This window comes from Crocodylus siamensis, chromosome 8, assembly GCF_052110815.1.
Source record: "Crocodylus siamensis isolate JL-2025a chromosome 8, ASM5211081v1, whole genome shotgun sequence".
Lineage (NCBI taxonomy): Eukaryota > Metazoa > Chordata > Crocodylia > Crocodylidae > Crocodylus > Crocodylus siamensis.
In genome coordinates, this window is record NC_143402.1 from 78,255,547 (window position 1) to 78,268,611 (window position 13,065).

At 63.9% G+C, this 13,065-nt stretch overlaps 1 protein-coding gene across 3 annotated transcripts in view; it reads right to left on the reverse strand.

Moving 5' to 3' along the window:
- Positions 1 to 8,691, reverse strand: part of BAHCC1 (BAH domain and coiled-coil containing 1) — a 36,710-nt gene extending 28,019 nt beyond the window's left edge. For all 3 annotated transcript variants that reach the window (XM_090061754.1, XM_090061753.1, XM_090061752.1), the window contains exons 1-2: positions 8,532 to 8,691; positions 1,212 to 1,512 (exon numbers count right to left, since the gene is read on the reverse strand). In XM_090061754.1, the coding sequence (XP_089917880.1) occupies positions 1,212 to 1,383 (172 nt within the window). In that variant the 5' untranslated portion in view covers positions 1,384 to 1,512; positions 8,532 to 8,691. The remainder of the gene's footprint in view (positions 1 to 1,211; positions 1,513 to 8,531) is intronic.
- Between the last annotated feature and the right edge of the window lie 4,374 nt (positions 8,692 to 13,065).

A 13,065-nucleotide genomic window follows, 5' to 3' on the forward strand; every position in this document is an offset into this window, starting at 1 on the left:
ACATTAATAACCTTTTCAGCTTTAAAAAAAAAAAAAAAGAGAGAGAGAGAGAGAATTGGCAAAGCTCCACGCAGCCTAGTCTGTATATTCACACTCAATGGCCTCTGGTCTGGGCCAGGTCTCTCTCTGTATTATAATTAAACACTCAGTGTCAAGATACCATCAATAATTTATTCTAGCGGAATCACCGATTTGCTTACCTGCAAATACCTCAAATTTTCTCCTCTCCCTGAATTTCCCCCCGAAACCTGAACCCCACTGCAGACTTCAGGGATGAGATATATTTTTTATTTTTTTTAATTATGCTGTGGGCCCGATTCAGGGAAGTCAGAGGCAGGAATTCACCCGGGCTGGAATCAGGGCTTATCCTGAAGCAAGACGGAGCCGCCAACAGAAAGGAGGGCGGGGGAAAGATTTAACAAACAAATCTAAGCAGGGGCCCTGTCCGGCTGGCTTTGTAAAATGAACCTTGCTGACATCTGAATGCAAGTGCTCTGGAAATCCCAGAGACCACTAGCATATCCAGGTTTGGGTTTTGGGGATTGTTCTGATTTTCTGTTGTTATTTTTCCTTTTAACAGGGGAAAAAAAAGGGGGGGGGTTGTAAAAGGGAAGCCACACTTCACCTGGGGAGCCACCTGCAAAAATGATGATGTAATAATTTTAAATAAGGTGCATTTCAAAGTAAGTCTGCCTGGATGCAGGGCCTTTGTTAGTGGCACTTTTTTATTTTATCTCATCCTGCTAAAAGCCCATTAGCAATTATACCATTTTTTTTTGGCGCGGCATTTTTTTTATTTTATTTTTTTTAGGAAATTTACAGTTGCCTTTTGACGCTGCTCCCAGCTGACAACTCCCCCATTCTAGTCCATCTCATGCCATCCCTTTTAATCCACGCACTAATTGTAATCCCATTAAAGCAGATATAATTTTATTAGTATTCACAGTTCATCAAGCGAGCAATAAGAAGGGTTACTGCTGCGTTTTTTTTTTTAAACTGCCAAAAAAAGAGGAGGAAAAAAACACACACACGCACAGAGAAAAAGAAAAACCCTCCCCTGATGTTTCGAGCAGCCGGTAAACAAACCCGAGCAGCTCGGGGTGGCCCGGCGCGACTAGCATTACATCCGGCAGGCCGGAGCTGCGGCCTCCCCGCGGCCCTCCAGAGCCAGCGGCACGGGGCCGGGCGCAGGGAAGGAAGGGGTCACTCACCCGTGTGCGCCGCCATGGAGATGGGCGAGGGGAAGTACTTGCCCGGCTGGAAGTGGCCCGGGTGCTGGACGGCGGGGCCGGCCGCGGCCAGGCGGCCCGAGCCGCTGCGATGCGCCAGGCTGCCGCGCTCGGCCAGGAGGTGCGGCGGCGCCGCGAAGTCCCGGCCCTCCATGCCGGGGCCCCCGACGGGACGGGCCCGAGGGGCCGCGCTGGGCGCTCCGCTGCTTCACGGCTCCGGCGGCGGCGGCGGCGGCGCTTCGGGGCCGGCCCCCGCGCTGCTCCGGGGATCCCGGCTCATCCTCTGCAAGGGAGACACAGGCGCGTCAGCCCGGCCGGGCCGGGGCGTTGCCTCCCCCCGGCGGGACCCCGCGCGGCGCCCGGGCGCAGCACCAAACGGCAGAAAAACATGGAGGAGGAGGAGCGGGCCTGATCCGGGCCGCGGCTTCCCCGCGCGGCGCCCGGCTCGGGATCGGGCCCGCGGCGAGGAGCAGGGACGCGGGCGAGAGGCCGCGGCTGCGCCCCCGCGCGCCCGGGAAGGCGAAGCGGCCTCCCCGGCTGGATGCCGCGCGGGGGAGCGGGAGCGAGACGCGGCGCCGCCGCCACGGCCCGCAGCCCCGCTCCCTCGCCGAGCCTGCCCGGGGGCGTGCGACCAGCCCCGGGCTCGCTGCCCGCGGCCCGGGGAGCGGCGCGCCGGAGCCGTTACCGGCGGCAGCGGCAACAAAAAGCCCCGTCTCGTTCCTTTCCTTTCCAGCAGATCCGCGCGGCTCCTTCCAACATGTCCCCTCTCCCGCTCCGCTTGATTTCTGCGATTATTCGTTTTCCACCCGGGGGTCCTCCAACCCACCCCCAGCGCTCAGACCTGGGCAGAAAACACCCCCCGCGCCTGTAGCCAGGGGAAATGTGAGATATTAGACCCACGAAAGAGGTGGGGGGGGAAAATGTCACATTTACCCAAAGCTCCCGGTCTGCCTCTGTCCTCGGAGCAACGCGGCGACAACCCGGAGCCCTCAAAAGCATCAGTCATTTTGAGACGCCGAAAAAAGCTGTAATTTTGACACTCCCCCAAACACCAGCTGCAATTCTGACACCCCCCAAAAATACATCTGTAATTTTGACAGCCAGAAAAAACATCTGTAATTTTTTTGTACGTCTGTAAAACATTTTTACAGATGTGTTTTAACCCCGGGGAAAAAAAAAAAATCTGAGCAGCGCCGGCCGGGGGAAAACACCCCGGATTGAAAGGGAATAAAATGAGATCTTAATTATTAAAAAAATAAGATCACGGAAGGAATAAAATCCAATCGTATTCATTTAAAAAAAAGAAAAACAAAACCAACCCACACAAATAAAGGTAAAGAAAAAAAAATCGCACGCATCTATCTCCCCGCTGCCCTTGAGAAGGAAAACTGAGAACCGCTTGGTCCTTTCCCCCGGCAAAACTTGTGGCTCGGGGGCTGGGAAAAAGCCAAGAATTTGATGTTACAAGCGGGGATTTTATTTTATTCATTTGGGGGGATATTAAAAAACGCAGCGGCAGCGAAGGCCGGAGGAGCCCGGAGAGAAAGAGAAGGGCGAGCTACTTACTGGAGGGCGGCTCCGGGCGCCTTGCGCGGGGGGCCGCGCAGCGCCCGCGGCTGCGGAGGGGGAGCCGCGCGGAGCCCCCGGCCCGGCCCGGCCCGCAGCTCCGGCCCGCGAGCGACTCCCCGCGCGGACTGATCCGCGCGCGGCTCCCCGAGCCCAGCGCGCGCGCGGATTGGCCGCCGGGCCCCGCGCGCTCACCGGCTCGTGCCGCGCTCCCCGCGTAAACAGGCCTCGCCATAGGCTGGCGCGGGGCCAGGGACCTGCCAATCAGCGCGGCTCCTCGGCCCGGCGGCGCCGAATTCAAGCCCCGCAGCTGCGGTGAGTGCGTGCGTGCGGGGGGCCGCGGGCGAGGGGGGGCCGCGAGCACCGCCCGCCCGGGCACTGCGCGGGGCGGCACCTTGCGGGGGGGGGGCGCCCCCCCCACAGCAGCGGGTGCCCCGCACCCCGCACCCCCCGAGCCCTCGGCACCCCCAGACCACGCCGCCGCCGCCGCCGCCGCCGCCGCCGCCGCCGGGGAGTCCGCTGGGGGGGGGGGGGCAGTTCCTGGGCGGGGGGAGCTTACGGGTCCTCCCATCCCAGCATCCGCCCCCCGGATCCGGCACCCACAGCTTTCCACCCCGGATCTAGCACCCCCCCAGCATCTCCACAGGGTCCGCACCCCCCGGCCCCCCCCAGCACACCCCCCCCGGCTGGGGGCAGGGCCGGGCGCAGGGAGAAGCAGCGCGCCTTTTGCTCCAGCGCGGCAGGAGTTAAACCCGTCACTTCCCCCCCTTTCTCCCCGACGCCCCCCCGCCCCCCCATTCACGGGACGCCGGGGATTGGCTGGCAGGCGGCCAGCCCGCTGTCAATCACGCAGTGTAAACAAGGCGCGGATTGGCCGCGCGCCAGTCCGCACTGGGCTGCCTGAAAAAAGCAATTACTGGCCCCGCGGTTTCCAGGCGGCCCGGGGCTGCGCGATGAAAGGCGATAAGCTGGGGACGGTTTCCAGGACCCCCCCGGGCAGACCCCACCGGCCCGGGAGCCAAGAGGAGCAAAGAGCCGGCGGATCAAAGGCAGCGCTGCAAGGCGGGGGGGACACACGGGGCCGGGGGCATTGCACGGGGCAGCGCCCGCAGGGAAGCCCCGGACTAGGCGCGGGGACACACGGGGTTGGGGGAGCGCTGCAGGGGTAGTGCCCGCGGGGGGGCGGGCTAAGCGGGGGACACAGCGGGCTGCGGAGCATTGCCCCGGACTAGGAGGGGGCACACGGGGCATTGCAGGGGGGCTGCCCCCGGCCCGGGGGCTTGCAGGCTCGGCGGCGCGCGCAGCCCGGGGAGGATTGCAGCGTGTCCGCGCCCGGACGGAGCCCCCTCCGCGGGGGAAAGACACGGGCCGGGAGGACCCGAGCTGCCCCGCGCTGCCCTGTCCAGGCCCGAGGCCGGGCTCCCCGGGGGGGCGCCGGGCTCTTTGTCGGGGGGCGCCGGCTCCAGGCGGGGGCTCTGCGCCGGGCCTGAGAAGCAGCAGTTGCCCTGCAGCGGGAATGGATGGAAGGGTAATTAATGCGGAGTGACTGATTGCTCTTGAAGAAGGCCAGGCCTGCAAAGAGGATTGTCCCTGCCCGCTGGAGCGTCTCTGATTGACACTTCCCTTCCAGCCCCCGGCCGCTGCCGCGTCCCCCGCTCCGGCCGGGGCTGCAGCCGCTCCCACCCTTCCCTGGGGGGAAGGGGGCGCGGAGCGGAGCCCCCAGCCTCACGGGGCAGCTCTGCCGCGCCGCGGGCACCAGCCGAGGTGGCGGGGCGTGGAGCGGGGCCGCAGCTCGAGTCCCCGCGGGGCTGGGCCGCCCCTTGTCCCGCAAGCGCTCGGCGACCTCCTCGGCACCCCCGCACCGCCGCCACCCCCTCGACTCGCTTTGCAGCGCTGGGGAAGAGGCTCAGCTTTGTTTTACACGCGCGCACACACACACACACACACGCACACGCACACACCCCCTCTATTATATATCCAGGGTACAGAGTATGTGATATATATTATACACACACGTTCAGATGGATAGGTGCACCGTATATTTTATATTACACACACACACACATATGCACATGTATTTATACATACACGCATATATATAAATACACACACTGTGCACCAGTTATACATGCTATACATACAGTGTGTACAGCTATATATAGAGAGAGCGTGTATTTTATATTACACACAAATATATACACATACACACACACATATATACATATATATAAAATACACGGTGTAGCTTATATTTTATATATTATATACATGCAGGGTACAGCTGTATGTACACAGCATGTATTTTATATTGTGCGCACACACACATATATATACACGCATGCACATATATATAATATACACGGTGTAGATTATATTATATACGCAGAATTGTATATATACATCATGTATTTTATATTGCACACACACATTTATACTCACACATATATACATATATATAATACACACAGTGTAGATTATATATATTCTATCATACAGCATGCAGCTGTATATATGTACCATATATTTTATATTACACACACATATATGCATGCACATATATACATACACGTGTATATACATATATAATAGAGTAGATTTGTAGATTATATTGTACATACATGCAGCATACAGCTGGATATATACACCATTTTATATTACACATGTATAAACACACATTATATACATATACACACGTATACATATATAACAGTGTACAGATATTATGTGCATATGCAGCATACAGCTGCACCATTCATTTGATATTACACACATACGCACATCTGTATACATACATTCAGCTGCAGATACATATACATCATATATGCAGTGTCCAGATGCTATTATATATAGTCTGTGCATGCACAGAGCTGTATTTCTACTGCATGCACACACATGCACAGCCCAACACGCGCTCTGCTGCACCACACACTAGCAGAGATCGAGTATTTTCCTATCAGCAACACGCACCATCTCTCCCGGCTCCTGCCTCTTCTTTCTCCTTTTAAACACGGCCCCTTTTTATCCTTTTTTTTTTTTTTACTTTTTTTTTATTGTTTCAAAACAGTTGTTACAGCAAATAACTGCAGACAGGCCTAGTGTATAAAACAGAGGACTGCTGGCATATGACCAGTGGAGTTTGCTTGCTCACTTTCACAGTATTAAGGGGAGGGGGGGTTTAAAAAAAAAACAAAAAAACCCCTAGCTGGCTTGCTAATCCGCCCGGAGGAAAGGGGGCTGCTAGGGGCGGCTAGAGGGGCAACCCGCTCCCGGCCGAGCCCAGGCTTCACTCGCTTCCTATTCTGAACTGCCCGGCCCCAAGAAATGTTTTGAATTGAGCAGGGACGGAGTCCTGGTATCTCCGACTTCCTCTGCACAAGAGAGCGCAGATAATGCACCCAGGAATAAATATTGACACGGCTCGCACGGAGCCCGAGATAGCTCCCTGCAAGCATGTGTGTGTCCGCGGTCCCCTCCCTCCCGCAGACTGACGGCGCGGTCGGGCCCCGGGGCACGGAGCCGAGCTGCCTCCACCCCGGGGGTTGGACGTGGGGCAGGCCCGGGAGCGCGGGGACGGTGCTTGCCCCCGCAAGCCGGTGCCCCCGGGAAGGGCACGGCGGGGCCGGGCCCGGGCGGCGGAGTCGCCCCGTCTGGGCCCGCGGGTAAGGGCGAGCGGGGCTGTAGCAGAGGGCAAATCCGGACCGAGAAGCGAGTCCTTGACCACCGCCAGGACCCCGCTGAGCCCCCAGGAGCAAGCCCCAGCTCCGGGGCGGCCCGGATGGCGCGGGGCAAGCCAGGTGCGGCTGGCCCGAGGGGGGGGGGGCACGGCCCCGTCTCATGAATTGCCCCCATCCCCTTCTCCCAGGCTCAGGTGAATTCCCCCACCCGGGGCTGCGGCCTGCAACCCCCTCCCCCAGCCCCTGGCACCTTCTCCGGAAAGAGCCACCGTGAACACCCCCCCGGCCGCCTCCGCCCCTCGCTCTAAATGCAAACAGATTAAAGCCTGAAGAACTCGCGCTGCTGCATTATTTATGGGGCCTCTTAGAGTGGTCCTGTTGCCACCGAGACCGGGGAGGGGGAGCGGGTGATGATAAAGCAAAATCTGCAGGGTGGAAAGGCGCTGGGCTGGGCCCGCTGGGAAGCCGGGCCGCCCGGGGGCTGTGCGGGGCCCGGCCCGGCCTCCGCCGCTGGGCCGGGCTCTCCGCACACAAGCAGACAAAGCAGCCGGGTCCCCCCGGCCCCGGCCCGGCAGCCCCCGCCCCCTGCTCGCTACGGGAGACTGACAAATTTGTTAATCAAATAAATCTGCATGGATAAAGTTTATAGAGCCGGACAGGCAGCCCCCGCGCCGGGCCCGGAGCGCGGCCCCGGCTCCCGGCTCCCGGCCCGGGCTGCGGCGCGCACACACGTACGATAACGCGCGTTAGGCGCTGCCCGGCTCCCCGGCTGAAGGGCACCGGGGGCTCCGCTCCCGGAGTGCCCTGCTCCCCGCGGAGCAGTCCAGTGTACCCCGAAAGCGCCGCGGAGGGCGGGGGGCTCCCGGCCGCGCGGCATGAAAGCGACTTCCCAGTCGCTGCCGCCTCCATGCTGCATTTTTCCGAGCGAGGATGAAAAGGAAGCGCCGCACATTTGGGGGGAGGGGGGGCTCGGCGAGGTGCGGTGGGCACCGGGCGGGGTGGGGGCTGCACCCTGCGGGGCTCCGACGCACCCTGTGCGGGGCGGGAGGGCAGGGAAAGGGACCCCAAGGCGCCCCAGCTCTGCCGCGCTGCCTCCCCGCGCCTGCCAGCCCGCACCCCCCGCAGGCGAGACAACCCCGGCCCCCGCCAGGTTTGGGGGAAACCGCTCGCACGAGAGAACATGTTGTGACATGTCAGAAGGGTGCGTGTTTTGATAAACACGTAATTAGTGCCAGGCTCCGTGCAGCTGGCGGGCGGCGGCGGGGAGCGTCTGCCGCGCGCCCAATGGGCAGAGCACTTGCACGCGGAGCCGGAGTGCTCACTCGGGGCGAGCGTGCGCGTGCGGGGGGCAGCGCCCCGGCTCCGCGTCCGCGCCCCGCCGCGCGGCGGGCCGGCCGGAGGCCGCGGGGAGGGGCGGCCTGGCCCCGCCGCCGCTCGCCGCTCCCCCCCCGGGAAGCTCCTTTGTGTCGGCCGCGGCGCGGCGGGGCGGCAGAGCCCGGGGCCGGAGCCGGGCCGGCGCGGGCTGCGGGAGCGGCTCCCCCGCCTCGGGACCGCGGCGCACGGGCGGCGAGCCGGAGCGAGAGGCCGCGAGCCGCCGCCGCCGCCTCCCCGTGCCCGCAGCACCGGCCTGCGCCCCGGCCATCTTCCCCCGCGGCCCGGGCGCGGAGACAAAGGGGCCCGCGGATGGCCGGCCTCCATCCCGCACCCGGCGGATCGGGCCCGCCGCTGCCTCCCGGCAAAGCCCGCCCGGCCGGGCCCGGCCCCGGGGCGCGAACAAAGAGCCGGGCCGTGCCGCGCCGCGCCGCGCCGCGCCGGGAGCAGCAGCCCCGCAGCCGCCCCGCACTTGGAAGCGGGCTGCCCCCGGCCCCGTTTGTAAAGAGCAGCCCCGGCGGCCGCCGCCCCCGGGCAGGGGCAGGGGCAGGGGCAGGGGCAGGGGCGGGGGCGGGGGCGGGGGCAGGGGCAGGGGCACCGGCCCGGGCGCGGGGGGGACGAGCCAGACCCGCGCAGCCTCCCGCTCCGGCCTAGCCGCCGGGCCCGATCCTGCCCGCGCGCCGGCACCTACCTCCGGGGCGCTGCCCGCGGCCGTCCAGCGCCGGGCGCGCGGGAGGGGCGGCCCGAGTAAATCCGGTCAATTAGGGGCGCGCAGTGCGCTGGAAGCCCGATAATCACAAATTTATGGCCGGGCGACGCGCCTCCCTCTGCCGCCGCGGAGCCCGGTGACACTAACCAGAAAATTGATGAGAGAGAAGCGAAATCTAATCTGCGCCCGCATCCCCCGCGCCGCCCGCCGGGGAGGGGTTGGGGGGCGGGGAGCGGGGCGGAGGGGAGGGGAGGGGGCGCACCGAGCGCGGCACCGACCTGCGGCGGGGCGCGGGGGCCGAGCGGGGCCCACGGTGAGTGCCAGCGCGGCTGCCCCGGGGCTCCGGCCGGGGAGGGCGCTCGGCGGGCGCGGGGAGCGGCCTCTGCGCCTGCCCGCAGCCTCGGCGCCCGCCGCCTTTGTGTGCCGCGCCGCGCCGCGCCGCGCTCGCCGCGGGGGTGGCTGCCCGCGCCCCGCCGCGGGGCCGGCCCGGGGCCGCGGGGAGGCTCCCCGTGCGCGCCAGCCCGGGCGCTGCAGCATCCTCCCCGGGGCCGGGGGCTGGCGCCACCCCCGGGGCTGGGGGGCGGGCGACGGGCTCCACCTGGCCCCCCAGGCAGCCCCGGAGCACCTTTCCCAGGGACAGGCTGGGCAGGGCCTCTGTGGCCCGCGGTGGTGGGGCTGCTCCAGGGCCCAGGGCGGTCCTGGCTTGGTTCTGCTTCCTTTGATATATTTTGCTTTAAATGGGGTTGTTTTCCCCTCGCCTGGTGCTGGGAAGCCCCCGCCGCCGCGGCCTACTGCGCTCCCCAGGAAGCAGGTGGACAGGTCACGGCGCAGGGAATCCCGCCAGCCCTCCCCAGGAGGGCAGGCTGGTGCAGGGTTGGAGCCTGAGGGTGGCTCAGGGGAAGGGCCTGTTCTGGCCTCCCCACCGGCAGCACCTTGAAAACGAGGGAGGAGTACCGGGGTGAGCAGGGTCCGACCCCAGGCACGGCATCGGTGGGGTCTCCACGCACAGGTGGCCGTGGGAGTGGGGCGTAGCCAACTGCAGTCGCCTCACGGCGGGGACCTCTCCCCAGCAGCGTGGAGCTCCCAGGGGGCAGACGGGCACTGCAGCACCTTCCTGCTTCTCCTTGGCTCGCGCGCAAGCCCGTGAAACCTCGCCCAGCGTCGCTTCTAGTCGCTGGCTTCTCGGCAAGAGCTTTGCGGGGCGGCAGGGCCAGCGCCAGAGCTCCCCGCCTGCGTCTCCATCCCGCGGGCTAGTCCCCCCGAAGCCCAGTGGACCTGGTACCACATACCGCCGATGGGGCGAGAGGGGCGGCCGCCCCCTGGATTCCTTCGTGGCGAGGTTGTTTATTATTTTGCCTCTTTGCAGGAGCTGGGAATCAGCAGCGCCTCCCTCAGATTTCCCACCACGCGGCTCAAGGGGGTTTTCAGAGATGAGAGGAAACTTCTGCTTTCCCCCAGGAACTTCCAGCCCAGGGCAGTAGCTGCAAAGCCCGCTGGCCAGGGGAGACCCGGCCTGCACGGTGGGGATGGCGCAGGGCAGAAGGGACACAGCGAGAGCGTGCCCAAGCCTGGGTGTCTCCCAGGGACCCCAGCACATTGCAAGGCCCGGCCCAGCCCACTGTCTCACAAAGAGCTGGGGCAAGGCAGGGCAGGGCTGGGCTGCTGGCAGTGCAGCTTCCCTTGGGCTCAGGCTTTGCACGCTGAATGCATTTTATCGTGGTGTCACAGGGCTATCTGCGATCAAGGGTCGTATTTGCAAACACAGAGGAACAAGGCCGGGTTGCTTTGCTCGGAGGCCACGCGGCACAGCTCGGGGACGGGGTCGGGGGGGTGGCACGGACAGTGATTCGGGTGACAGTAACTGTGTGCCAGTCATCAGATTAGTATGCATAATATGTAACCCTGCGATGCAATCAGATCCCTCTGCCAGCCCGGGGGAGAGCAGATTCCTTCCCGCTGCTCTCCTGCCAAGCTGATTAGTCCCATTCCAAGGGTATCCATGGTCATTGGGGCGCTTGTTATGGACGGCCGTCGTCTGTCTGCGCAGCGCGGCTCAGACCTCAGCTCCTGGCACGCTCCCCCGCTGCGCCCCCGAGCCGGCTTCACGCACCTCTTCCTTTCCTTCTCCCGCCCGCAGCCCTGCGCTCAGGCAAGGCCCGTGCAGAGAGCAGCCTCCAGCCTGGGGCCTGCGTGGCAGTGTGCTCTCTCCCTCTCTCCTCCCCCCGCGTCTCTTGCACCCCACATCTGTGCATGCCCCACAGCCATGCCCTGTACTCTGCTGCCTTTCAGGAGTGGGGGACAGGAAGGGCATTAGGAGCCCCGGGAGGGCAGGGGCCAAGACAAGAGCGCATGCCTCTGCCCGGGCCTTGGAGCCGCTGTGAGGCTTGCACTAGGGGACCTGCCGGGTGCTTGCTGGAGCTGACAGAGGGAAAAGACGCTGCGGCCAGACCTGGCCGGGGTCCCAAGTGCTGGTGCCAGCGAAGTGGCGTGTTCCTGATCTGCGGCTTTGCATATTCCCCCCTCTGGGGAACAGCGTGCCCCATGGCCGAGGAGGAGGGCAGGGGCTTGCACAGACCTGGATCTTGGGACCCTGGCTCTGGTTTTGCATGCAGCTGCTTGCCTTGGGCTCCAAGCTCTCTGGGGGTGGCTGGACCGGCTCACTGGGGAAGGACGCGGTGCTGGTTTTGCAGCCATGTCCCATGGCAACGATGGAGATTATTGGCAAGCCATTCGCCTCTCCCCAGAGCCAAGGGGGGCTGCAGCTGTCCAGGGCAGCCAGGTGCCCCCCGATATCCCTCCCTGGCCGTCAGACTGCCCAGGCCCAGGACGGCTGCAGGAGCCTTGCAAAGGCGAGGGAAGCCCCTGAGCCCCACGGCTGCAATGCGGTGGGGGACCGGGTCCAATGCCCATGGAAGGCCCCTGACCCCAGCAGTCTCGGGATCTGGGATTGGGGCCCCAGTCCGGTCATTACCCAGAAGCCCTCCCAACGGGGTGCCTGCTGCCTATGGCTTCCAGGAGGGATCTGGACAGGCCCCATCCTTCAGGCTGAGTGGGCGGTGGTGGCAGCGGGGAGGGAAAGGCAGAGACCAGCAGCTTGGCCTGTGGTCTGGAGGAAAGAAGGAGCCAACGTCGCTACTCTGAGCCCGCACCACTGTATCTGCTGTGCTAATAATCGGTTTTGCTAATGCAGTTGCTACCGCGATGCGAAAATCCTACTGGAAAATGTATTAGAGCAATTATCCGTCTTACTGCCTCGGCCCGGCCTGGCATTAATATTCAATTTTGATGTGGAAGCCCTATTATGTTAATGACTCTGGTGACAAAAGTCGTTAACGTGAGACTTTTCTTTACGGTGCGGCATTACCCAGGGCTGGAGCCCGCGTGGCCGGTGGAGCCCACATGGTACAGCAGGAACTCCCGGATCCTTTCAGGGCTCCCAGGCACGAGCCGGAGCTGCGACTATTAGCAGGCAGTGATGGGGAACGATGCACGTGGCAAAGCCAAGAACACGACGAGCCCAGCCCTGCTTCTGCACCGCCGCAGCCTGTCATCACAGCCGGCACTAGAAGTGTGGGGCCGAGGGAGCCGGTGGAAGTCGCGGGGTGGCTGAAGTAGCCTGTCCAGATGGAGCAGGGGCCGCCTGGCCCCTGGGCCTCGCACCTGTCTGACCACAGAGGGTATCACTCATCTCCGAGCGGAGGTCTCGGGCGTCCTGCAGGAGCCTCCTGCCCCCTCCTTGCGCCTGGCTGTAAATTGCAGGCGGCAGAAGTGCTGAATCAGGACGGCGAGGTGACAGCAAACTTGGTCGGCATTAAAGAAATGAGCCCAGTGCCGCTGCCAGCCCTTGCTGGCGCCCCCGCTCCTGGCTGCCTGGCTTGGCTTTGCCTCGTGCTGTACAGCGAGGCAGAGCTGCGGCCCGGAGCGAGAACATCCCTGAGCCGCTGTTTCAGCTCAGGCCCTTTCGTTTGCAAGCGGAGCCACGGCCCCGGAGCAGGGAGGAGGCTGTGCCGCATCCTGCCGCCTCTGCAACACCTGCTCTGACCCGGAAGTCGACGCCAGGCCTGCAGCTGGGCACAGGCCCCTTGCTGCAGGGCGTGGGGGAGTGATGGTGCCCGACGGGAAGGCTGCAGCACTGGGCATCTCTGTCTCTGCCTCCCCTCAAGGCAGAAGAGAAGCCAGTTGCTTCCACACCCCCTGAGCTACGGAGATGCGTGGCCTAGCCCGCCCGTGCCTCGCTGGGTGCCACGTGCCGGCAGCAGCGGGAGATCCAGCCGGCAGAGCGGCAGGGATTGCCTCTGGCTCTGATGGGTGGTGTGGAGCTGGGGGCAGGGGCATCTCGCGTCCAGCCCTGTCTCTGCCTGCGCCAAGCCGCAGTCCCCTCGTCACGGGCAGCCTGGCCCAGCACCTCCATGCTGGCCTGGAGCAGCCCGAGCTGACCCCAGCCCCATCTCCCCTTTGGCAGCAAACGCTCCAGTCTCCCCGCCGCGGGGTGACACAGAGCAGGTGCCCTGAGCTT